The sequence below is a fragment of the Microtus oregoni genome, unplaced genomic scaffold, assembly GCF_018167655.1.
Source record: "Microtus oregoni isolate MIOR12 unplaced genomic scaffold, Mior012 000045F_ref0000178, whole genome shotgun sequence".
Classification (NCBI taxonomy): domain Eukaryota; kingdom Metazoa; phylum Chordata; class Mammalia; order Rodentia; family Cricetidae; genus Microtus; species Microtus oregoni.
The window spans coordinates 510373-536310 of NW_024543219.1; the positions used below are offsets into that span (position 1 = coordinate 510373).

The 25938-nt window shown below is 45.0% G+C and overlaps 1 protein-coding gene across 3 annotated transcripts in view; it reads right to left on the reverse strand.

Moving 5' to 3' along the window:
- The window catches only part of LOC121435118 (mitochondrial intermediate peptidase), a 123685-nt gene that overhangs the window by 87562 nt on the left and 10185 nt on the right, over positions 1 to 25938 (reverse strand). For all 3 annotated transcript variants that reach the window (XM_041634208.1, XM_041634207.1, XM_041634209.1), the window contains exons 5-10: positions 24446 to 24509; positions 20125 to 20307; positions 19457 to 19613; positions 14750 to 14798; positions 12841 to 12901; positions 6875 to 6927 (exon numbers count right to left, since the gene is read on the reverse strand). In XM_041634208.1, coding sequence (XP_041490142.1) covers positions 6875 to 6927; positions 12841 to 12901; positions 14750 to 14798; positions 19457 to 19613; positions 20125 to 20307; positions 24446 to 24509 — 567 coding nt within the window. The remainder of the gene's footprint in view (positions 1 to 6874; positions 6928 to 12840; positions 12902 to 14749; positions 14799 to 19456; positions 19614 to 20124; positions 20308 to 24445; positions 24510 to 25938) is intronic.

The window sequence follows — 25938 nt, forward strand, 5'->3', positions numbered from 1 at the left end:
TCTAAAGGAAAAAGTAGAGAATGTCACCAGAACAGATGGCTAACGTATGCAGAAGGAAGGAACTTCAGATCAAAAGGATATGGAGGAGACTAAAAACACAGTGACAGAAATGACGAATGCCTCGAAAGGGCTCACAGACTTAGAATTGTTGAGCAAAGAATCACAGAGCTAGAAGCAATGTCAACAGAAGCGTTTAAATCAGAAACGCCAGGGCATAAAGCTGCATTCTGGAAGCAGAGGCATGGGGAACACAAGTTGTGGGAGGCAAGCCCGGGCTATACAGTGAGACTCTGACTTTGGGGGAAAATAAAACAGAAATACGAAGAAAGAAAAGAATGAAAAATAGATAAAACTATCCAAGATTTGTAGGATAACTACAAAGTTGTGAAATATAAATAATGAGAACAATAGAAGAAAATGTTTGTCACAATGGCTGACAAGTTCCCAAATGAAAAAACACTAGCCAATAGCATGTGTCGGCACCCCTCCCCGCAAGGCTGGGGCAAGAAGACCTAAGTTCCAAGGCGTCATGGACTACACCATGAGATATCTCAAAAACAATAAAAACCTAAATAAAATAGCAAACAAAAAACACCAGGGACCAAAATGGAAAAAAAAAAAAAACAGAAAAGAGCAGAGAACATCAACAGGTAGGCCTTTCCCTACCACATTTAATTACTATAGCATATTTAACCAGAGAAAATCAAAGGCAAACCTTGCTTTTAAAAACAGGAGGGGGGGATCATCTTTTTCTACCGAGAAACAAGGATAAGAATTACATGGACTACTCAGAAACCATGTAGCTAGAAAATGTGGGTTGAAATACTAAAAATGTCAACAGGGGGAAAAAAACCACTAACCAAGAATTCTACATTGAATAAAGTTATCCATCAAAATGGAGAACAAAGGACTCTTCAGGCAAACAGAATTATGGACATTTTCTCCTGTAGGTCTGCCACATAACAGCTCACCCTGAAAACATGAAAGTCTTAGCTGGGAGACTGACAGAACTCTACGAGACCACCAAGATTAGAGAGAACAGGCCTCCAGCATAGACTCCTGCTGGGGAGAAGTTTGCCAGGACAGAAATGGGAGAGGACCACAAGCTCTCCAGGACCTGAGGGAGGAGCTTACAAGAGGGATATCACAGAAGGTACGCAGGAAGATTGGCTAAAAGAAAGACTCTGAGAAACCAAAAGAAAGAACCACTGGAGAAACTGGATCTGCAGTGGTCTGACGTTACCACACCCCACCACAGTGCTCTCCATCTATAGGGCACCTCTCTTATTCCTTACCTAATCTCATGGTGCAGATGGGACAAGAATTACACCTGAGGAAACAAAGGCCCAAAGAAGCTGGTGACAACAGAAAGAAGAGGCCTGTCTTAGTTACAGTGCTACTGCTGAGACGCAACACCATGACCAAGGCAACTTAGAGAAGAAAGCATTTAATTGGGTGCTTGCTTACAGTTTCAGAGGGTGAGTCCATGACCATCATGGCGGGGAGCATGGCAGCCAGCAGGCAGGCAATAGAGGAGAGTTTACAGCTTATCTGCAGAGTGAGACCGGACCTGGAGCGGGCTTTGAAATTTCAAAGGCCATCCCCATTGACACACCTCCTCCAACAAGGCCAAACCTACTAATCCTTCCTAAACAATTTCACTAACTAGGGACAAATGGTTCAAATATATGAGATTATGGGGGCCATTCTCATTCAAACCACCACAAGCCCTAAGCTTGAAATTGGAACATGGGATCCTTCTGGTTCTGTACTTTGGGCTTCTGGGGTCTTGACTTTCACATCAGGAAAATGGGAAACACTTCCCAGGCTCCAATGTAAGTAAGGGGGGGTGGGGACCAGCACACTGCCACCATGATCACTGCCACAGGAAAGAAAGCAATGGGAAACCCAGTGCTTCCCTCTCCTCCTCAGAGCTTGCCAACTCTAAGAAGAAACGCAGCATGGTCAAAGAACCTGCATCATAAACTGTATTACATATTACTAATAGTAAACATTCATGGGCTGTGTCCCAGAAAGTGAGGCTGTAGCCCCAATGATCAGACCATGGGCAATGGGGCACAGGGCCAGAGGAAAAGAGCCCTGGTACAAACATGGTGGCTGCTGCTAATTCCACCCTTAGGCCCAGAGAGGAATGATGGCGATCAGAGAGAGCCACCAAGAGCAGCCCAGAAGGAGGCTCCTGGTGAAGGAGCTCAAAGGCTGGAGAGGGAGAAGGGAAGCAAGGTGGGGTCAGCGCAAGAGGTCAGAACATCAGATGCCCTTGACCTCGCTCAGCTACCTCCTCCCCTCACTCTGGGACTCGTACCAAATGACTGAGCCAGAATGCAGCGCCTACAGAAAGCTTCACATTATCCATAGTACTACGAGGATCTGAGAGGCCCTTTATACAGGCTAAGTGGTAGCCAAAAGAACACCATTCACAGAACTCAGTTCACACTGGTAGGTACTACAGTGTGATGTGCTGACTATTGTATGTCACTGGTCTCCCTATGCTGAGGATACTAGGCCCATGGTCGGTCAGGCCAGGCTCTGCATATGACCACTGTGCCTGCCTTTATGGGGCATTACTGGTCAAGGCTTGCCTGTTAACACATACCTACAATGCCTCTATCCACAACTTCCTTAATTCCCATATATAATCCATGGAGCAATCTTCTTTACCACAGACACTCATCAGGGGTACAACACACGACCCTGCACCCTTCGAGTATACCAGAGCCATGGCCAATGCAAACAATAATATCTCATCATGCTGAGATTCTGGTTGTGACACACCAGACATCACTGCAAATTCTAGCAAAGTCCCTCCCATCCCCCATCCTCCACTCCCTCTCTCCCCCACCTTCATCCTGTTGTCCTTCCACCTCCCTAACACTGTCTCTCACCGCATTACCCAGCTCTCCAGCTTAGCTAGGGCACAAGTATGTACCACCATCCCAGAACCTTCAGTTTTCTATCGATTTTGCAAAAAGTTCCCTTGGTGTGGCTCCAGAAACAAGACTGTCAAGAGCTCTTTGCTTCCTCTGCAGAAGACACAGTTAAATGGGGGCCCACCAGAACAAAGTTCAGAAATGCTCCACTAACTAAGAGCTGTCCCTTTCTCTGGCTCCCTACAGGTCTGTGATGCAAGACTGCTTGCTCTGAAGGACTGCATAAGGGGGTTCAATCTGCAACAAACCAACACAGTACAAAAGTACAAATATAATTTCATCTTTATTAGGAACAACACAATTTGAGGTTGGTGTGGCTCAGTTGGTACTGTTTATATACAGCATGCCCAAGCATGTGGGTAGAATCCCAGCACCACAACAAAACCAACCTAACTTAGCATTATATCAAAGCCCCTCAGGGACAGCAGGGCTAAATAAGCACTGAAGACATTCAACCGGAAAGTTCCTCATTATAATTTGAGTATTTAAAAAATGAATCAAGGGAAGGGAGGGGGAAGAGAAGAGAAAGGGGTGAAAGGAAAGACAGAGCACTTGAGTATTTCAAAAATCTTGGCACTGAATTTACTGAGAGTGTGGTCCATGAACCTGGGCTGAAACCTTGGAGAAGCAAAGGCTTCTGCGTTGCTGCACTCAGTGATGAGCAAGGGTGGCACTGCAGGCTTTAGCAGCACAGGCTCTGGGAGGTGCTCTTCAGAACCACAAAGGCGGCCCACCCGAGGATACTTGTGCTAGGAACATCCACACTTGGAAAGTACAACTTACAACATAGCACTGCCCAGGGAACAATAGTTAACGCTATCATGCGTGTGGAAGGGGGTGTTTGCCATCAGGAGTGACAAAGCCTGATGACAGTTACAGCTAATGATGGCTTTGGAGTTCTACAGCAGGAGACCCCACACCAACAGCTGCCATCTTCTCTGGTTAACTACAGAAGGATCAGTGGAGAAACTGTCATGCCAGGACAGCTTGTTTCTCAGTTAACACGTAAAACTGAAAAAGAACACGACCAGCCCTTCCTCTGCTCTAAGGGGCCACCAGGGCCATCTAGCCCCACTCTGCCTTCAGAAGCCACCAATGGGGCCCAGCTTCTGCTAGCTGGGTGCAGTTTCCCTCCACAGTGCAAAACCCACAGAAATGAGTACCAGACAAAGAAAGTTTAACTCTATCACCATCCTCGAGCAGCAGGAAGGAGAGCCAGCAGAGCTGACTGTAGGGACAAAGGGCATTGCCAGCAAAGGAGATGACACAGTGGCAGAACCCGGCAGTGACAGCAAGGAGACCTCTGCTTGTGACTATCTGCTACCCTACTTCTTTACTTCAGAGGACAGCGGAAACGATGCTGAGTTGCGGGCCAGTTCTGCCAGGAGCCAGAAAGCAAAGGAACAGCAGCAATAGATGGCAGCCAGAAGAAGGCAACAAGCAGGAAGCAGTCCTCAAGAGCCTTGGGAGAAAATGATAAAAAGTGATGGCCAGGGTGGTATTTGCATAGGAACTTTTCCAAGTCCCCGAGAACAGTCCAGTCCATCCTTAGACCATTACTGGGTGATGTAAACTCCCGCACAAGCTAAGCAAACAAGGGGTGGGTGGAGGTGGGGACACTAGAATATGCAGACCTTGCCTGGATCCTAATTCAACAAACTAACAGGCAAAAACAGATTAGGTACTGTCACCATGTTGATCCTGAATGCCACCATTGTTGAAGGCTTAAGACTCCTAGACCACAGTAGTGCTATCTGGAAATGGTGGAATCTGTAAAAAGTGGGGCCCAATGGAAGGAAGCTAGTTCACGGGGGGTATGTCACTAAATAGAGCATCAGGACCCCACCCTCCCGACTCTATCTACCTCCCAACTGCTGTAAAGTGAGCAGCCCTTCCACTCTGTGCCCCTCACTATGATGCACTGCCTGGCTCCAGACCCCAAATCAAAGAGGCCCATGGACCACATACTGGAGCCTCCAAAACTGGAGCAAAAACCAACCTTTCCTCCTGAGAAGCCGACTGTTTCAGTGTCTTGTGAAAACACACACCATCAGGAAACACGATATGGTGGACTAGGTAGAGATAACAGATTAGCACTAGGTAATGATGCTGAAGGTCCGTAAGACGTCTGTTCTTCAGAGATGTGAGCATGTGGGTATATAAACAAAATCTGAGACTGACCAGAAGGTATGTAGGTAATGTAGTAGGGCAAGGAAGGAAGGACAAAACAGCAACACAGAAATCAAGAGGGGGCGGAAGAAAAAACCCAGCACAGCTTGATGCTCACTAGACCCCAGAGGTGAACGTCAGGAAGCTACTTACATTATTCATTTTATGTTTATTTTGAAACTTTTCGTAATTTCGTAATAAAGGTTCATTTTTAAGAACTTTTAAACTACCCTGTCTCCACCAACAAAGATGAGATCTCACACACTAAACAGAAGTCCTTCTATGACAGTCCACTGTCTTCTGTGTAATTTTATGTAAAACATACTTTTTCTATTATGTGACTACTCATGAGAGTTTTGAGGCTTAGCATGAGTAGATAATAGGAAACTGCCCTCTGAAGACATCCTGATGCAAAGCAGCAGCATACACCCAGGTCACAGGAGCTTGCTGCTAGCAGGAAGAGACAAGGCCTGCCAAGGCACGAAGAGCGAAACCCAAGTGCTGACAGGGCAGATTAAACAACTCTAGGAAACGGCCAGAAAACGGCCCTGAGGGTCAGGGTAGGGATGGGCCAGCATTTCCTATTGAACATCTTTTTACCATTGTTCTGATGCTTTAAACCATATAAATGCACGGCCTATTCAAAAATAAATTTTAATTTCAAATAAAACAATTTCAGATATTTTTTCCTATCTCTTCAAACTTGAAAGACCTAATTTCTCAGAAGAACCTAACTGAAAAAGCACACAGCCACAGTCCTTCGTGGGCTGCTGTCTCCCCACATCAGTCCTGGGCAGTCCTAACACACGCTAATTCTCCTATTTCCAAACAGGCTGCTTGTCTTCTTCAGGCAGCTAAATGAGAACCCTGAAACACAAACACATCTGAAGTTTTAATGTAACGCAAACGAGCCTGTGGTTAGCTTCAATAAAACAACAAAACAAATATACCAGGTTAAAACAAGAGCCACTTAGGGTTGGCAAAATGGTTTAGCAGGTCAAAACACTCATGAGTTCAATCACAAGGCAAGAAAATACTACTTCAAGTTGTCCTCTGAGCCCCACACATGTGACATAGCATATGCACAGACACAAATAAATATAAATAAATATGTAAGTAAAAAACTCTTTGAATGCCATTCAAAATATTATGGCACTGTCTTCCCCAAATTCTCATTGTATAATTACAATTACAAATAAAATGATTTTATTTGGTGTTGACATGGGCTTGAAGAGCTAACAAAGAGTTCGTGGTTCCTGAAAACTCAGTGCGTGTGTTCCTCAGAGCTTTAAAGTAAGGACAGCAGGCCAGCAGGATGGCCCAGTGAGTGCAGGTGCCTGTTGCCAGGTCTGACATCCTGAGTTCAAGCCCCAGGACCCACATAATGGAGAGAACTGACTCCTGCAAGTAAGCTGTCCTCTAACCACCATGTGTGCTGGATGTATGCCCTTCCCCATATACACACATGCAAATAAATGAACAAATAATAAATAAATGTGCTTATTAATGGCGTTATAAAGAAACAATTACATTTATGAGACAGCAGTGCCCAGAGAATTAAGGACAGGCAAAGCCACACAAGGATCAGATTAAAACACCGCAACTGAGACTACAGCTCTGCCCTCAGAGAGCGCTGTGTCTCGGGGAAGGCAGCTGTATGATGGGCACCTGAGCAGCTGAGTCTCTAGTGCACCGAGTGCTCAGGACATTAACTCCCGTCTCCCTTCCCACAGGGGTCCTTTAGGGAAGCTTACCTCTCTGCACGAATCACACCGCTGTAGTAGGGGGGGTCCCAGGGCATTAGTTCCTGAAAGGCAATGGTTCACTGTCAGCAAAGCTGCTAACTAACTCATTATTTTTATCAGAAACCTGGTCAGTTTATAAAAGATAAACCAGTTATTTTTAACATATGTGAGAAAAAAGAATTTAAAAACAATGGCATGGCACAATTTGAATTCTCTGTATCCAATACATAGAAGGGTACAAATAAGGCACAACCCAAAATCTGGGGCAAAGGTACATGGCATTCGAAAGTGTAATCAACAAAAGCCAACATTAATGGATTAAACCAGCCAGAATCAAAGTTTTCTCAAAGCATACCCCAGATATGAATCTATCCACTACAGGTAGTAAAATGAGATAAGTGTGCTTTGTAAAGCTAAACAAGCAGGTTGGGGTATGGCCCCAAAATTAAAGCAGTAACTTAAAATGTAACTGAGGCAGAAGCAACTCCAGTCTCAACAAAGAAACTGTCTTAAGGAGGTAGTAAAAGAACAGTGCATGGGAGCTCAGGCTTAGAATCCCAGCCTTCAGACGCTGGGGCAGGACTCCAAATTTGAAGGTCCTGAGCTAAAAAGTCAAATCCTATCTCAAAAAGGAGAGGAGAGGAGAGGGGACGGGAGGAGAGGGGAGAGACGGAAGGTGGGATGGAGGGAGGGAGGGAGGGAGGGAGGGAGGGAGGGAGGGAGAGAGAGAGAGAGAGAGAGAGAGAGAGAGAAGCAGTAACAGTGCTATGGCAGTCAGTACAGGATGCTGAAAGCCACTGGGGGTCAAGTTACCAGACTGCATGCTGCAGGAGGGTGAGGATCCTTCCACATTGGTCCTGCCTCTGCACAGAGCCTGCTGCATGGCGGCCACTCACTGAGTCAACAGCACCTCCCACACAGGCACAACACCTGGCTCTGGTAGGGTACAGCATGCCAGCTGTCCTGTGGCTCTCCCCCTTCCAAGTTTCAGCTCAGTACTTCCCCTGAGGAAGGAGGTGCTCCTTCCCACATGGCGCAATGGCACTTTGGGCACCGCATGTGTGGCAACGTAAAAGTACAAATTCATGGTCTCTCTCCCAAGAGCCCCTGAAGGGTAGGGACGGTATTCCTGAACCTTCACCTCCCGGAGCTCGGTTCCCAGCTCCCAGCACCTCCACGCACCATCTGTAGATAGCAGAGTGGGGCTCCTACCACAGACATAAGCAGACATAGGCCATAGTAGAGGAGATGGTATAGGAAGGCAAAGAGACTTGCGAGAGCACAGCATACTATCACAGGATGGGGATGGGGAGAGCTTGGTAATAGTGCTTGCTATGAAAGAATGAGGAGCTGAATTCACTCCCCAGAGCACACATAAAGAGCAAGTGTAGTAGTGCATGCTTGTGATCCCAGTGGGAAAGAAAAGTCAGGAAGATGCCTAAGGCTGAGGCTGGCCAGCCAGCTTGGCTGAACCACTGGGCACCCCTCTCTCAAAAAACAAGATGAACAGTTCAAAAGAAATAACATGTGAGGTTGACCACTGGCTTCCACACAAGTGCACACGCACCCTTTCACATAGCTCACCCAAAACCACGGCCCAGAAGGGTGTTTTTTAAACAAACAAAAAATAAATAAAAAAGAACTCACAAAATTCATTATACGCCTAAGGCACAGCATTAGCTGAGAAGTTTCAGATCTAGGGGTGGGCTCAGGGCTGTTTTGGAGGAAGAAAAGCCCAAAAGTCTGGAGACAGCAACAGTTAATCGAGGTGAGAAAGGAGAGGCCTTCCTGCGGCACCAAGAGTGGCTGGAAGCTCCCTCCCACAGCATATCCAAGGGATGGGCACATAACGACCAACCTACAAGAGTTGAAGAACAAAGAACACGGGGCAGAAGTGAGCGAGGACAGTCATGCCATCCCAGTGTAGGGGAGAAGGACAACCCTGAGCGAGGACAGTCATGCTGCCCCGGATACAGGAGGCAGGCCAGACTCTGAGTGACTGGGGAAAACATGGGAAGACATCAGAAGTGCAATGACAAGAGCAGCATTTGGTGAAGGGTTTTAAACAGAGTGACAAAACCAGACATGTGCTGTAGTGACTTTTCCCATGGCAATCTAGTCACTTACTGGTTCATTCACTCAGAGTTCAAGTAAATGCATAGCACCTGTTCTGCCCACACTGGGCTAAATGTTCTAAATCCACTACTGTGGTGGTTTCAAAGAAATGACCCCCAGAGTAGCACTATTAGAAGGTGTGGCCTTACTGGAGCAGGTGTGTTCTTATTGGAGGAAGTGTGTCACTGTGGAAGCAGGCTTTGAGGTTTCATATATGCTCAAACCACACTCAGTGGGACAGACTACTTCCTGTTGCCTCAGTCAAGATATAAGGACTCTCAGCTCCAGCACCACGTCTGCCTGCACACAGCCATGTCTCACCATGATGACAATGAACTAAACCTCTGAAATGTAAGCCACCCCAATTAAATGTTTTTCCTTTATAAGAGTTGCCATGGTCATGGTGTCTTTTCCCAGCAATAGAAACTCTAACTAATACAAGTATACTTTTGAGGGGAGTAGAAAAACTGTAATAAGCTAGCCAAGATTGTGGTCATGGGAAGGGGAGGGGAGGATAAGGCTCTTGAGGTAAGCTGCAGGAACAGTAGGAGTGGGAACCACCTCCAGGGCACAATGAAACTCAAGAACAGGCCTCAACCCAGGTTTAGATTGGTATGTGGGGCTGAGTTCTGTGCTGATGCTTCAGGTCAGGAACTACACTTCAGGAACCAGTAGTAAGTGCAGCTGGAGCAGCAGGCTGAGCAGTGGTCCCACTGGCCAGAACGGAGCCTCCTGAGAAGATCAGGACTTCACCAGTATTTGCACAGCTACCTGTATCCATCAGTCATACAAAAATGTTGGGAGGGAAGGTGCAAGGTATATCAGCTTTGACTGAATTAGCTTTCTTTTTTTTTTTAAGGTTTTATTTATTTATTATGTATACATTCTGCCTCCATGTATGCCCGCATGCCAGAAGAGGGCGCCAGATCTCATTGCAGATGGTTGTGAGCCACCATGCGGTTGCTGGGAATTGAACTCGGGACCTCTGGAAGAGCAGCCAGTGCTCTTAACTGCTGAGCCATCTCTCCAGCCCCTGAATTAGCTTTCTTTAAGAGATTTTTAATTCTTTGGATTCTGATCTGCTGTCTGAAATCCTACGTGGCTGTGCCCACCACTGCACAGATGTAGATGACTGACATTAGCTGCCAGGTCAGATACAGCCATAGCAAGATCCCAGATTGGCTGCTACCCTAAGTCTATCCAGCCCGGCAATGTATCATCTCTTTTTTAGTGGGTAAGGCTGGGAAACTGTCATCGTTTTCAAATCTACAAGGCTCCTTTCTTTATATTTCCCTGGCCTACAGCCCTGACAGGTACTATCAAAACGAGACTCACCAACACTAACACCTACCAAAAAATGGTGTAGACAACTGCAGAAAGCCTGTGGTTCATTTGAGCCACATGGACAAGGATCCTAATGTCTGCAACCCCATCACTTCAGAACATCCCAAGTGCCTGGGCAGCATTCTGGTCACAAAGACACTTGCTCTATACTATGAGATCATATGACCTTATGACTGAAAATAACACATATAGACAAGGGATATTAATTTTCCAACCCTGTGTCATAACTTAGCTCAAAGGCTCTTGGTCATCTGTCTCTTCCACAAAATACCACCAGATTGATGATATTCTGCTGACTGGTTCAAGTGAGCAGGAGGTAGCAACAATTTTGGACTTGTTGGTAATGAATATGCACATCAGAAGATGGAAAATAAACCCAACCGAAATTGAAGGGCCCTCTACCTCAGTTAAATTCTCAGGAGCCCAGTGGTGTGGGGCATGCAGAGACATTCCTTCCAAGGTGAAGGATAATTACTGCACCGGGCCCTCCCACCACCAAGAAAGGGCACAAAGCTTAGTGGGCCTGCTTGGATTCTGGAGACACACATTCCTCACCTGGGTAATGTTCCTCTGGCCCATACACTAAGAGATCCGCAACCATGCCGGTTGTGAGTGGGCGCTCGAGAAGGCCCGAGCCAACGCGTACCACCTGCTCTACCACTTGGACCATATGATACAGCAAGCGCTGGAGGTATGAGGTTCAAATTGCCACCTGCTAATCAAGCCTCCATTCAGCTTTATCAAAGGCCACCTTGAGATGGGAAGCTGACTTGAACAGAAGGAAGTGCTTCACAAATACATTTCTGTTAATATATATTCATAAATGTACACACACACCAACTAATTGATAAAAATGCTGAGTTTCTAGGTAACCTCAAATTAGGATCTATATATCAAATACTTCAATACCAAATTCACTAAGAAAGACCAACATTAAAAAGACTATAGAGACTTACAGGAAATCCTAAGACGTCCCAGAAACAACAATATGTACCCAGGTATGTAATGGAGGCATGACAATTATGGGAGTAACCAAATCTTCCTGACTGGATCTGAGGCCGTGCCACAACAGCGCATGTCTGGTACTGTTACCCAATTAATCAGAAGCCATGGCCGCAGAAGTAACAGGCCCTATGGCAGAACCTACTATGGTTACTAAGCAGAAACAATATCAAACCACATTCTATGCATTATGTTTATATGCATGGACTAGTACCGACCTCAGCCTCTATTGGAAGCTTCTGCTTACAGCAACTGATAATTACTGCAGAGACTCCTAAGTGGTCAAAGTGCTGAGAGAAAGTGACTGCTGGATGTTCGGCCTCCAATGGGACATCTATACAGCCCTTCTCCAAGGCTTGGGATGACGTGGGAGTGTCATATATCAATCTGTTGATTTCATTGGTTAAGCAATAAAGAAACTGCTTGGCCCTGTGGGTGGAGTAAACAGAACAAAATGCTGGGAGGAAGAGGAAGTGAGGTCAGACTCGACAGCTCTCCTCTCGGGGGCAGACGCCTCAGAGAGACGCCATGCCCTGCTCCCGGGATGAAGCTCCGACCCAGGATGGACATAGGCTAGAATCTCCCCGGTAAGCGCACCTTGGGGTGCTACACACAGATGATTAGAAATGGGCTAAATTAATATGTGAGAATTAGCCTAGAAGAGAATGGGCCAAGCAGTGTTTAAAAGAATACAGTGTCCGTGTAATTATTTTGGGTAAAGCTAGCCGTGGGGGCGGCCGCGTGCCGGGGATGCAGCCCCGCCGCCCTTATTACTACATTGGGACATTGTGGAAGGGGGCTGGCTGGAAGGAATGTAAAGCAAGGGGTGCTGTAAACGCTGTCTTCCTGACATGACTGTTTGCTGCGCCCATGAACTCACAGCAACAGTGGCTTTTCCTGCACAAGACCTGCCCAGGACTGGGCCCGTCCATATTCCTTCATTCTGATGAAGATGACTTCATGTTGATGACTGATGAGGGGCTAATAAGGCCTCACCTCTCCCTAAAGAGCTACAGGCAGTTAATGGGTGTGGGGGAGAGGAGCCATTTTCTCCTGGCACGCTGCCCTAGATGAAATAATAAATAACCCACCACCCGAGCTCATATGGGAACCCTAGTCAGGTGCAGTGGAACACATACACAAAAGACGTGAGGGGGACTTGATGGGAAAAGAAGGGGTTTGGTGGGAAGGGATAAGAGACTAATGGGGAAGGGAAAAATGATCAAATTACTTATACATATATATATATATATATATATATATATATATATATAAAACTGCAAAGAACAAATTAAAAATTTGAGGCAGAGGCAGGCGGATCTTTGTGAGTTCGAGACCAGCCTGGTCTACAAGAGCTAGTTCCAAAACCACAGAGAAACCCTGTCTCGAAAAACTTAAAAAAAAAAAAAATTTGAAAATAAAACTTTAAAATAAAGGTTCTAGAATAAAGAGATAATGCTTTTAGTTGAAATTGTGTATACATTACCTTAAAAAATCCAACTTATTTAACTTACAGAATTCTGAGGATTTAGTTTCATTTTCATGTCTCTCATCATCTCAAAATCTTTTGCAGCTCTGCAAAACAAGTCTATTGTTACTTAAGAAAAAAATTAGTAATTGCAATAAGAATAACTCTATAACCTTTCCAACAGTCATAATAAAATTAGGTATGTCTTACCACAAAAGCAAACTGTGTTAATCTAACTTTTACTCAAGTGTCTTATGCAACTACATAGATCTAATGTCAACACAATTTCTTTCCACCTTACGCACATGTGAATACAAGCCTTGAAAGTACTAAAGCTTGGGAAGCAAAACCAAGTAAAGATTCATCAGCAGACTCTTAAAGTCTCTAAACTAGCACCCGAAATGCAGGAAACTAACAAGTTCCTCTCTATAAAATATCCATATGGGTTATATGCACAACAGCTATTCATCACTTTTCCCTACAGAAAAACTCCAGGCAGTAACAGGAAGTGTCTTTTAGAATCAACATGCATACATACACACACATATAAAGCTACAAACTTATGAAGGTACATTTGCTGAAAATACAATCTATAACTATACATAAACGGAGACCCCTTCACACAACAGTGAGAAAACTAAGACACTTCTTAATTGACGTTCCCTCGTCACTGGCAGTAAAAGATGTTAGAAGGGACAAAGCTGAGCCAAATTAAAAAGGGACTCAAAAGCACAAATTTAAAATCCTAACAGATGGGCCTGGAGAAGTGGCTCTGGGGTCAAGAGCATGTACGATCCCTCCAGAGGATCTGGGTTCAGTTCCCAGCATCCAACACCTACTCACATCAGATCTGAGGCCCTCTGCTGGCCTCCACAGACACCAGGCATGCACACAGTGCACACACATACATGCAGATGAAACACTCAGCACATAAAATAAACCATTTTTAAAAATCCCAAACAGAAATCTGAGCACACACAATGTGTTCCTATGATCAAAAATGGCAAAAGAAGCTACACTGCGTCGTGAGGCAGATAAGGGGCCACCTTTGCCTGGGTTCCCAAACTATGGCAATACCTCTTCCTGGAACCCTTCTCCAAGTGCTGGAAGAGAGCCCACTGAGAACAGGGACAGGAGGTAAGGGACTGGAAGGAAGGACAGAGAAAACAGCAAGGTACAAATGGTACCACCACGGGGTGTGGGGCAGAAAGGGGAATGCAGCTTGGCATTAAAAACCCCAAAGCAGAGAATCTTTAAAAAAAGAAATCGAATCCAGGAGACCCACTGCATCCAGGCTCCCCTGAGACATCCAAGCCCCAAGAGACATGTGACACTATCTATGAGTTTGTTATAATTAGGGATACAGTTTAAAACAAATGGTTTCAAGAACACTTTGGAAAGGCTAAGGTTAAATAGGTATGAATGAGGGGCTGTTAAAGAACGTAGGTCAATGAGAACTAGCTAAGTTGTTGAGACTGGTATCTGAGGGAGGCTGCTCTCAACGTCTTCTCAAGAAGGGACAACCCCTCGCCAAAAGACCTAACATCTAAGCTTACATTCTCAGTAAATTACTTATTAATTTTTAAAACAAATCTAACTGCAGAAATTGGAGAGACACCTCAGAAGGTGCACAAGGGTGAGGAGCAGAGTTTGGATCCCCAGGACCCACGTCCGTGCCAAGCAGACATTTAAGAGGAGATACAGTGTCCCCAGAGCAAGCTGGTAGCTAGACGACCTGAATTGGCAAGCCTGGATTCAAGTGAGACAACGTGTCTCAGTGTATAAGGAAGAGAGTGAGAAGAGGGCAGCTGTCATCAACTTCAAGTCTCCACGTGCACATGTGTGTATGTGTACCTGCAAACATACTTGGTTGTGCACATACAGACATACACGTACTCACACCACACTCACAAGCTGACCGCACAACTAAAATAGTAAATACAATACCGACTAACCTTTCTGAGAGTTTGTCAGATAGTTTCTCAAGGAACTGCATGACGGTCTCTAAAGATGAAATCCAAAAGAAAATAACTTCAATTATGTGAAATCACATGGATAAAGATGTCAAAATTGTACTGTGAGGGTCATCACACATCTAGTTTCCCCAGAGAGATGATTTGGGTAGGCAGAGTAGCCTCCATATGCTTGGAATTATTTCCAACACTGATTATCTCGTGTAAAAAAACAAATTAAACTTACGGAGTACTTATCCAAAGCCTCAGATTACACCCAATGTTAAGAGCATTAATGGAAAGCAAAAGAGAAAAAAATTCCCATCCAAATGTATGGAAAGTGTCAGACACATATGCAATTATTACTAAATTTCAGGATGGCTAGATGCTGGCTTGGTCCTAAAAATCAGTGCATGCCAGTAATCTCAGCTCACGTGATACTGTGGCAGGAGTCAAGGTCAGCCCAGTCCAGCTTCAAAGGGAGGCCTTGTCTCAAAATTGCTCAACAGCCCTAGCCACCAGGGAAATGAAAATCTACACTGAAATTCCTTCCCCACTCTAATCAGAATGGCTGTTATTAGAAAAACAAACACACACACACACACACACACACACACACAAAACAGATTCTGGCAAGGATGGGTAAGAAGGAATCTCTGTTCACTGCCAGTGGCAATGTAATGTACAGCTACTCTAGAAATCAGTGGAGGGACCTCAGAACCTGAAAGGACCACCTTACTGCCCAACCACCAGCCCTGTGTGATGTCCAAAGGACTAAGTCAGTGTGCCACAGCAACATTCATCCACTCACAGCAGCCAAATCACAGAACAGTCCAGAACTGCCAGGCTGTCCATCAACAGATGAAACAATAGTGTGTGTGTGTGTGTGTGTGTGTGTGTGTGTGTGTGTGAGAGAGAGAGAGAGACAGAGACAGAGACAGAGAGAGATGGAGAGAAGGAGAGAGAGAGAGACAGAGACAGAGACAGAGAGAGACGGAGAGAAGGAGAGGGAGAGAGAGAGAGAGAGACAGAGAGAGAGAGAGAGATATGGAGCTTTACTCAGTCATAAAGTGTGTCGTTTTCAGGAATCTGGATCAAACTAGAGATTGTCATGTAAAAGTTTTAGCTTATTCCTTGAGAATTTCACACGTTTACAATGCATTTTGATCATAGCCAAGAGTAAGGGGACACACAGTAGGGGAAAAGGAAGAGAGAGGACAATGGAGAGCGAAAAGGGTCAAAGTTCATGGTGTATTTAAACAAAAATGAGAGCAAAAACCCATCACCTTTATATAATATTCACTAACAAAAATATAAATAATATCAGTACAGTTTAGAAAAACGGTTCACCAAAAACTCAACTTTAAAAAGCATAGTTTCCCTTGGTCACTTTTGCCATTTACAGACAATGTAAAACCCTACTAGGTACCGACCCCAAGCAGCACTACATAAGGCCTTGTAAGCAGACTCTGGTGCTAACTGCAGCTCTTCAGCCAGGGTAGCACCAGTGAGGCCCCATGAGGACAAGAGTAAACCCGCCGTTCCCATGGAAAGTGTCCCATGTCCCATGGCGCCTTCTGCCCCCAAACGCCTTGCAGTGCTTTTATGTGTGTTTCAGTCAGCCACAAACATCTTCTTTATATTTTCCAGATGATCTTCTCTATGGGTTTAATTTGTTGCCCTCTCTTGAAGCTATCTCCTTTCTGAGTGAAATGAAACACTAAGCAGGGAGTGGGGTTAACCTAAACCACAGCCGCAGTTCCTTGCCCTGTCATCTTTAGAAATCTCAGATTCGGTCTCGTGTGCCAAGCCAACTGCGTCAGAAACTGAAAGGAGACAAAAGTCTGCATCCGAACCTCTTCCCATCACCCAGCTACCACAGACAGCGATTCCAAGTAAATCTCTTCGTATGCGTCTGACTTCCACACCGCCATGCTTTACTCAGTTGCCCATTTTGTTTTTCTGGTGACATGCAAAGAATCTGGAAACATATACTAAAAAGACTACGAGGAGATGGAGGGGTCAGGGAAGTGCCTGCCATGTGTGCATGAGGACCAATGGTTCAGCCTCCAAAATCCACGGGAGAAAAACAAACAGGTGTAGGAGCACTGGCTGATAACCCCAACCCTGGGAAGGTGGAGACATGCTGTTCCCTGGGGCTTCCTGGTCACAGCCGAACCCAAATGGTGAAGTCTAGGATTGGGGAGAGATCATGTCTCAAAAAAAAAAAAAAGGTGGAAAGCAACTGAGGAAGGTACCCAACATCTACCTCAGCCCCACACACACACATGCACACGCGTGAACGTGCACACATGCACACACACACACACACAAACACAGTACTGGATGTGAAACTCCCTAAAAGTAAACCCAATGCTCGCTCACTACATGGTTGCCTCTAACTGAGTCACCAGATGGACGGCCAGAGTAACCTCACTTCTCTCCTGCACGGCTCTCAGTGAAGACTCGCCACTCCTTCAACATCATCACCATCCTGAAACTCACGCACCATCTGATCACCTGCTAAAATCCCATGGTGCTGTTGCCTGTACTAACCATCTGGCAGTAAGCCTTAAGTCTTTAAGGACACAGGTCACACTGCACTGACTGCCAACTACTTGCTTGCCACTGATGGGATCCGATGAACGACTGAGTCCAGTGAACCCTAATAAACCCAACTGTGCCAAGGGCCAGTCCCCAGTCCTCTCCACACCAACCGGCCACAGGGCTCTCCTCAGGCCTCTCCGAGCGGCTTCCTGAAGGACACACTGCTTCCTTTCCTTCTTACTTGCTGACCCACTCCTCCCCAAAGCACTGTGGCTCTTGCGCACAGCCTGAACCCAGAGCAGCCCAGAGCCAGCCGTTCCTTACAGTGTACTCCCTTAGTGACCTTATACAGCCCCAAGCCTTTAAAGAAATATTTCAACTTAATCATCTCAGAGTCCTTGGCCCCCATAGCCATGTATCTACAGTGGCCACTTTTTTAAAATTCATTTTATTATTTATTTATCATTTATCATTATTATTATTATTACTATTTTATGTTCATTGGTGTGAGAGTCAGGTGCCCGAAAATGGAGTTACAGACAGTTGTGAGCTGCCATGTGGGTGTGGGGAATTGAACTCAGGACCTCTGGAAGAGCAGCCAGTGCTCTTTACCACTGAGTCATCTCTCCAGCCCCCCACAGTGGCCACTTTCAAGATAACAGCATCTTGACTGTATCTTGAATCAAAGCAGGCTCCTGATTCCCACTGGTGAGGAGTTAAATGACATATAATACAGTAACAATAAGTAACATTCTAATAATATTATTTTATACAGTATAAAAGTAGAAATACTACATTTTAACCCCACTGATATAACAGTACCTACAAAAAACACAAAATAAAACCGGGCATTGTAGCACGCTCCTGCAATCTGCCACTAGGCAGGTAGAGGCAGAAGGATCAGGAATTCAACGTCATCCTCAACAGTTTGAAACTCAAAAACAGACAACAAAAAATACAAAATAAATATATATGTAATATATATAATTAATATAATATCAATTTAGAAATTAAGTTATACGAAACCAATTTTAAGAGCTGACTTTGATAAGCTTGGTGACCGAGAAGATGCCTAGCATGTGTGAGGCCCTGAGTTCTATAATGGGCAGAAAAAAGTAAATAAAAATAAAAGTAAGTGCTTTAAAGGTTCGAGGGCAAAGTCCAAGGAAAGCGGAAAGAGCACATCGTTTTTGAAAATTTATCATGGAAGAGGTGTGGTTTGGGGCTCAGCCGTGAAAAGCTGCAAATCTGAGCAAGGGCACCCAGGCTAGGAGTGTGCCAGGTTGAGGGAAGAGGCTGTATAGGGAAGAGTGAGAAAAACATAAAGAACTTTAAGGTACGAAGGAGCGTGTTGGAAAAAGAGGGGATACACAGGAAGGCTGGGAACTCCTCCACACAGAGTCTTTCCCGGTGCTCCCTCTTTCTACAACAGCATGTGTGCGTGCTGCGCAGAAAACTGCAGTCCTCTCCTCCCTCTCCAGACACCTCCAAAGCGCACCTAGACTCTAAGGGCTGCACCATCCTCCGCACCCTGCTGCTGATTGACTGCCTCAATTATCAAATGCTAAGATGCCTCTGAAAAGCTCATCTGTATTCCCACCACTCCTTGTGCCTGACATTCTTTCCTAGGTTCCTTAGCCCAGCGCAAGGCCAGTTTGTCCAATCCCAGTTCCCTGCTCACCCAGGAGGGACCTTCCTGCACAGGACTGGGCTTGGTTATGACATCACCCCTCATCCTCTCACTCCCAACTAATCTGAGGACACTGGGCTGAGTCAGAGTAAAATTAGTTTAAATGAACAAGTGAAAACTTAGATTTGACTTGCTCTTAGCACCTACACACAATATGGGGCAAATTACTAACTCTAAAGATAAGTTCTATTAAATGGTTCTCTAATGTATTAAAAGCAAGACACTGTTGAACATAGTAGTTCATGCTATAATTCCAGCATCTAGGAAGCTCAGGCAAGATCTTGAGTTCAAAGATAGGCTGGGCTTCAAAGCAAATGTCATATACGTGTGTGTGTTTAAAATCAGAAGTTCTGGGCTGGGAGCACAGTGCCCTGGGGTGGCTCTCCAGCACTGTCGATCTACCCACCCACTTAGGAGAAATGCTGTTTCCTCCAAGTCCTGTTTGTTCTTAGAAGTTGGATAAATGGGCTCACCTGGAGTCTGAGCTATGGTTCCCTGGAGGGCCCTGTGGGAAAATGTAGGATAACCTACTAAGTTTGCCAGAAGATCTCTGCTGCTTAGCAATTCTTCTAGACATTTCAACTGACCAGCATTGGGATAAAGGAAAATTTTATAAGCAGCTTCCCGAACCTGTAGTTAGAGAGGGAGAGGGAAAGAAGAGAAAGTCAAAGATAATAGCACGGCTCAAAATCCTGCACAACCACCACCCAGGCCAAGACTCCCAGGTTTCCCAGAGCTAGCCATGGCTTCCCAAGTAAAGGAACAGCCACACCGGGTCTACAGTGCTCTTATGAGACACAGCTGCACATGGGGCAGGGCTCTGGGAGGTCAATTTGCCAATGCTTCTGTCTCTGTGCCAGAAAGCACTTCATGCATTAAAAGTGACTACGACGTAACCTTAAAGGTCACTAGTCAATGAATTCCTTGAGAGACATGAATTTTAACTGCTTTCCATATTCAAAGCATCTGTGGAATTAACTGTGCCACAAATTAAATTTTCAGAGCTACTTAGTAATGAAACAGCAACAACACTTAAGGCTATAATAACATGTTCCTAATGATTATGGAGATGAAACGGCAGTAATACACATCTATTGGTGTTCAGACGGGAGCTGAACAACAAGCAATGGAGGACTCCTACCAAGTCATCCGAGGCTTCTGCATGTAGACCGTCAATGACAACGTAACTCCCATCGCGGGCAAAGTGGTGCCGAATGTGCTGTGGCAAGAGATGCTTCTGTATCTTGTTGGGAAAGTTGGCTCCCATAAGAAAGGCACTGCTCAAATCCAGGATCTTAACATTGAGATCCACTGCTCTTCTGCGCTACAAGTGGGAGGAAAGGTATTTAAAAGTGATGTAAATTAGCATTTCACAAACAGTCTAGAGTGGGGGGAAAATCAACATCTGAATTGCTAATACAGAACACTTGAGTGTAATCCTCTGCCCTCCAAAACCTTCATTAAGTCAGTCAACAAGTGGTTACACCTGGTTACACCTCTTCAGTAGCACTTTTATAGTATTTCTGAAATAAAGAAAATTAAGTATTTGAAAAGTAGATTACAAAGATGTTGAATCTTACAAGACTAGACTAAAAGGCAAAGGAGGAAGGGAAATGAGAAACAGTTCTTCACAACACAGTAGTGAACACCTGAGAGGTTCAGTTCAGAGGCTCTGATTCACACACACATATCCTATAGAATGACAGCAGCAGAGCCCTTTACAGCAGACTCAAGAAGGGCACAGGGTATATGCCTGCTATGCTAGACTCAGGACGCCATGGCAAGAGGACCACTGGTTCAGGCTCACTTAGATCCTGCCTCAAAATAGAATAGATAGACAGATAGATAGACAGACAGGCAGACAGACAGATAGGCAGGCAGGCAGGCAGGCAGGCAGGCAGGCAGGCAGGCAGAGGCCTGTGGGGCAGAGCTGCACTCTACACTAGGTCCCAAGTGTGTGGTACATGGACCAGCTCCTCACAGTCAAGCACCAGGAGGCTGGGGCTGGGGCTGGGGCTGGGGCTGGGGCTGGGGCCGGCATGTAAGCTTTAGAGCACATCTCCCGAGCACAATCTCCATGGAGAAGGAGTTTCTGTAGGCCCATGGTCAAAGGAGTCACTTCAAAAAGAAAATTTTTCGAGAGTCTCATGCAACCCCGGCTGGCTGAGGATAACCTTAAGCCTCAGATCATCCTGCCTCCATCTATGCGCAGATCCCAGCTCCAGGGAATGATGGGATTACAAGCTTTGCTCCATCATCCTTGCTTTATGCAGAGCTGAGGACTGAACGCAGGGGCTCATGCACGCCAGGCAAGCGCTCTCTCTACCTGCCGAGTCTCATTCCCAGCATGCACCACAAATGTTTGAAGACGAAATATAAACTGTACCCTATGGAATCTCTGAGGTCTATTAGAGGGAAAACAAGTCAGGCTTCAGACTGGCTTATGGTGGACTCCAGGTAATCTTAGAACCCACCTTTAAAAAATTATTAAGCATCCCAAGTTTTTTCCAGACACATCTGTAAGATGTATTTGGCAAGAAGCTGAGAAGGACTGGGGCAGTGTATCTCAGCCGAGTGCTTGTCTACCACACACAAAGCCCTAAGCTTGGTTCTCAGCCCTGCACAAACTGGATGTGTGCAATTCCAGCACACAGGAAATGGAAACCAGAAGATTAGAAGTCCAATGTCAGCCTCAGCGACACAGTGGTCCCATGCCACTCTGGGCTACATGAGACCCCACCTCAAAAAAAAAAAAAAAAAGAGAAAAAGAAGAGGAGGAGGAGGAGAGGAAGAGGAAGAGGAAGAGGAAGAAGAAGAAGAAGAAGAAGAAGAAGAAGAAGAAGAAGAAGAAGAAGTTGAAAATAGATATAAACCAGGTATGGTGATACACACATATAATTCCAGCACTGGCGAATGCTAAGGCAGGCATTTTGAATGCTCAAAGTCAGCCTGGACTATATTGCAAGTTTAATGCCAGTCCAGGTTATATAACAAGACTCCTGTCTCAAAAAATTTGTAAAATAATAACCTAAAGTTTTCAATAAAGAAAAGCCAAACTTCACTGGGAAATACAGGTTTCCTGCACCTCCAATGCCTTTAGTCCAGACTTCTCTTGCAGCAATGTATTGCCATCTAGTGGTAGTCAGTGGAATAACAAAAATGATGAACATTAAAAATTTAGCTCTAAAATTTTCCCAAAGCTTTTTTGTAAATAAATAAATAAAAATAAAGCACACTGTAATAAAATTAGTCATCCCCCAAATTTTATCAAGTGCTAAAACCTCTGGAAAATGAAATGTAGTTGACTTTCTGCCTCCAGTGCTCTTTTGAGCATATCATTTCATCATTCCCAAACAGCACAAGCATCGGACTCTAAGCACCCTGCGATACTACTAGAAACACCTCCTGGCCACAGGTAAGCTAGTCACGGGAAACTAGGGCAGGAGAAGTGCTTGAGCCCACAAGTTCAAAACCAGCTCACACAAGTGACCCCAGCACTCAGGAGGCTGAGGGAGGAGGATCATCACAAGTTCAAGGCCAGCCTGGGCTACAAAATGGATACAGTGTCTGAGGAAAAAAAACAAAATTAAGAAGAGGGAGAGACAGACAAACAGAAAGATAAAGACCTGTCTATCAGATGTGGAATATAATTGTTCTTTGGTGTTATCTGGTGCCAAACCCCCCTACCTGAGACAGCAATGCCGACAGTCCATCCGTCTGCATTTGCATGGAGTCTATGCACCTCCTTCCATCAACTGTGGAGCATCGCTCAATCACACAGGAAGCATAAATCAATGTAAAGGTCAGGTGAGAGCACAAAAGTATTGTTTAGAAAAGTCTCCTCGGGGCTGGAGAGATGGCTCAGTGGTTAAGAGCATTGCCTGCTCTTCCAAAGGACCCGAGTTCGATTCCCAGCAACCACATGGTGGCTCACAACCATCTGTAAAGAGGTCTGGCGCCCTCTTCTGGCCTTCAGGTATACACACAGACAGAAAATTGTATACATAATAAATAAATAAATATTTTAAAAAAAGAAAGAAAGAAAAGTCTCCTCTCGGCTCCATGCAGACACATCTTTTCCTGAATGTCCCAAGTTGGTTGATCTGGATGGAGAAGTCTCAGCCATGGAAGTCTGGCTGCACGTGCCCAAGAGTCCACTCACTTCCCAAGACATTCTGTTAAACCAGCCTCTGCTCCTAGATAAATAGCTCTGCATTCACTGCACTTATTAGGATGGACGGAGCTATCTTTAAAAAATAATAATTAGACCGTTGCCAAGAAGAGGAGGCATGGGGAGCCACTCTTGATGGCATCCAGTCACTCCTGTACCCCAGCTCTGAGCTGTACCACCCCAGGGCCTCGGTTTGGACAGCAGAGGCCAGTGTGAGAACTCCTGGCACCAAAGCTGAGAGGCTGAGTGAGCTACTTTACTTCCACATCCATTATACACGAGGGACAGCCAGACTGAAGGCACTGTGGGTCACACTGACACCGCTGCTGTCATAGCAAGGTGTGGATCCACCAGGCACACAGGTATGAACAGACACTTCTGTCAGCAGCCCCCTTCTCTCCATCTCAGATCTCAGCCTCATTCATGATACCTAACACTCTAGCTGTGTTGCCGTTCATTCTGGATTACCGAGGGGAGGGGCCAGCTTCCAGAGAGCTCACATTTAGACATCATCTACAGAAGAATTTTATGACAAGAGAAAAAAGTCCTATGAGTTTACCCAGTCAAGTGGCACCCAAGGGCTCTAACAACGAAATGCTAGTAACAACACTGGTCAAAACCAGCTGAAGGCCTAGTCTGGTGGCACAGGCCAGTGATCCTAGTAGGAGGGGAAGGCAGGAAGGCCAGGAATTCAAGGCCAGCCTCGGCTAAACAGCAAGCTCAAGGCCAACCCTGTTCTCAAAAAAGAAAAAAGAGCTGATTCAGTGGGCAGTGCTTGCCCTGGCACACACGAGACCCTGAGCTCAACCTTCAGCTCTTGCCTGGAGAAAAACAGGAAGTTCAAGTTCATCCTTAACTACATAGCAAGATCAGAGCTAACCTGGGCTATAAAAAAACCTGCTCTCTAAACAAACAAACAAACAAAAGTGCCACATGGTAGAACACACCTTTAATCCTAGAACTAGAGAGGCAGAGTGAGTTTGAGGCCAGCCTAGTCTATGTAGCCAGTTCCAGGCCAGCTGAGGCTAAACAGACCCTGTTTCAAGAAAGAAAAGATAGGGACAGAAAGAAGGTTAAGAGCACTTGTTGCTATTGCAGAGGCCCAGGGACTGGTTCCCAGCACCCACATGGCGGCTCACAACCATCTGTAACTGCTGCCAGAGGCTCTGAAACCCTCTTCTGAACTCCAAGGCCATGCACGTGGTGCACATACACAAATGCAGGGCAACTCATACAACATATAATAAATACATTTAAAAGCATATTTTTTAAAGGTAAGAAAAATATTTACCTTTTCTTCATCTAGATGAATTCCACTGATTTCAAAATCAAACATAAATAGTTCAGCCACTCGCCTAAAAAACAGTGAGCACAAGTTACAGGAACTCATTAAAATCACAAACAAAAAATCAGTTTTTATGTTCAAATCAGGACTTCTGAAATTTACTATAAAAACTATTTCAACACACAGCTAAGCATACCCACAAAGAGTTTAGTATCTCAGAGATAAATACAATTCCAGTTGACTGAGGCCCTACTAGTTTAGCACGTAAGTTGGGAAAGCTAACATCATAATTATTTCAACACCATTCCAACCCAGGCAACTAAGAACAGGATCAGCTCACACTCAACAGCTTCTCAAGGCCCCTGCATTCATTCTCTTCCCTACAGCTGGTGCAGCACAGCAGCTCTTGATGCTTCTGGCTTGAAGCCAATTAACAACTTTCCTATCAATGACATGTTTTTTGTTTGTTTGTTATTGATTTTTATTGAGCGCTACATTTTCTCTGCTCCCTCCCCAACCCTCCCCCAAGGTCCACTGCTCCCAATTTACTCAGGAGATCTTGTCTTTTTCTACTTTCTACTTCCTAGGTAGATTATATCTATGTAAATCTCTCTTAGGGTCTGCATCGTTATCTAAGTTCTCTGGGATTGAGGTTTGTAGGCTGGTTTTCTTTACTTTATGTTTAAAAACCACCTATGAGTGAGTACATGTGATAATTGTCTTTCTATGTCTGGGTTACCTCACTCAAAATAATGTTTTCTAGCTCCATCCATTTTCCTGCAAAACTCAAGATGCCGTTATTTTTTTCTGCTGTGTAGTACTCCCCTGTGTAAATGTACCACATTTTCCTTACCCATTCTTCAGTCGAAGGGCATTTAGGTTGTTTCCAGGTTCTGGCTATGACAAATGACATGTTTTTTTTGTTTTGTTTTTTTGTTTGGTTGTTTGCTTTAATTGCATCCATTTCTAGTGGTAGACTAATGGAGCATTTTGGTATTTTCTTTTGGCTTTAATATTTCAAAATGGATATATTTATTTTCCCAATTGCTTTATCATACTATTCTACTTATTAACTTATTGCTGTTTTTACTTTATAAGGTAGGATCTTGCTGCTATATAGTCCAAGCTGGCTTCAAACTTGTGATCCTCCTGCCTCAGCCTCCTGAGTGCTGGGATAATGGGCGAATGAAGAGAATTAACATTATTCTAAATTTCTCCCCACCTGCCAGCCCCATGGTCACTCTCAGGGCCTTGCCTACACCAGGCCAATTCTCTAGCGGTGAGCTGGACTCAACCCAAGGTCTAAAATTCTAGAACTTCAGGAGCCTCGCAGGGCATCTGGGAAGCCTGGAGCTCCAGGATTTGGGAAAGAGAGATAAAAGGATTACAAGCTTGCACCATACTGGACTAATAGGCAGTTCTAGAGCCTGTCTCAAAATATATAGATAAATAGTTTCTGTTAACAATTCAGTCATTGGTATGCCTTCTTAAACAGTGCA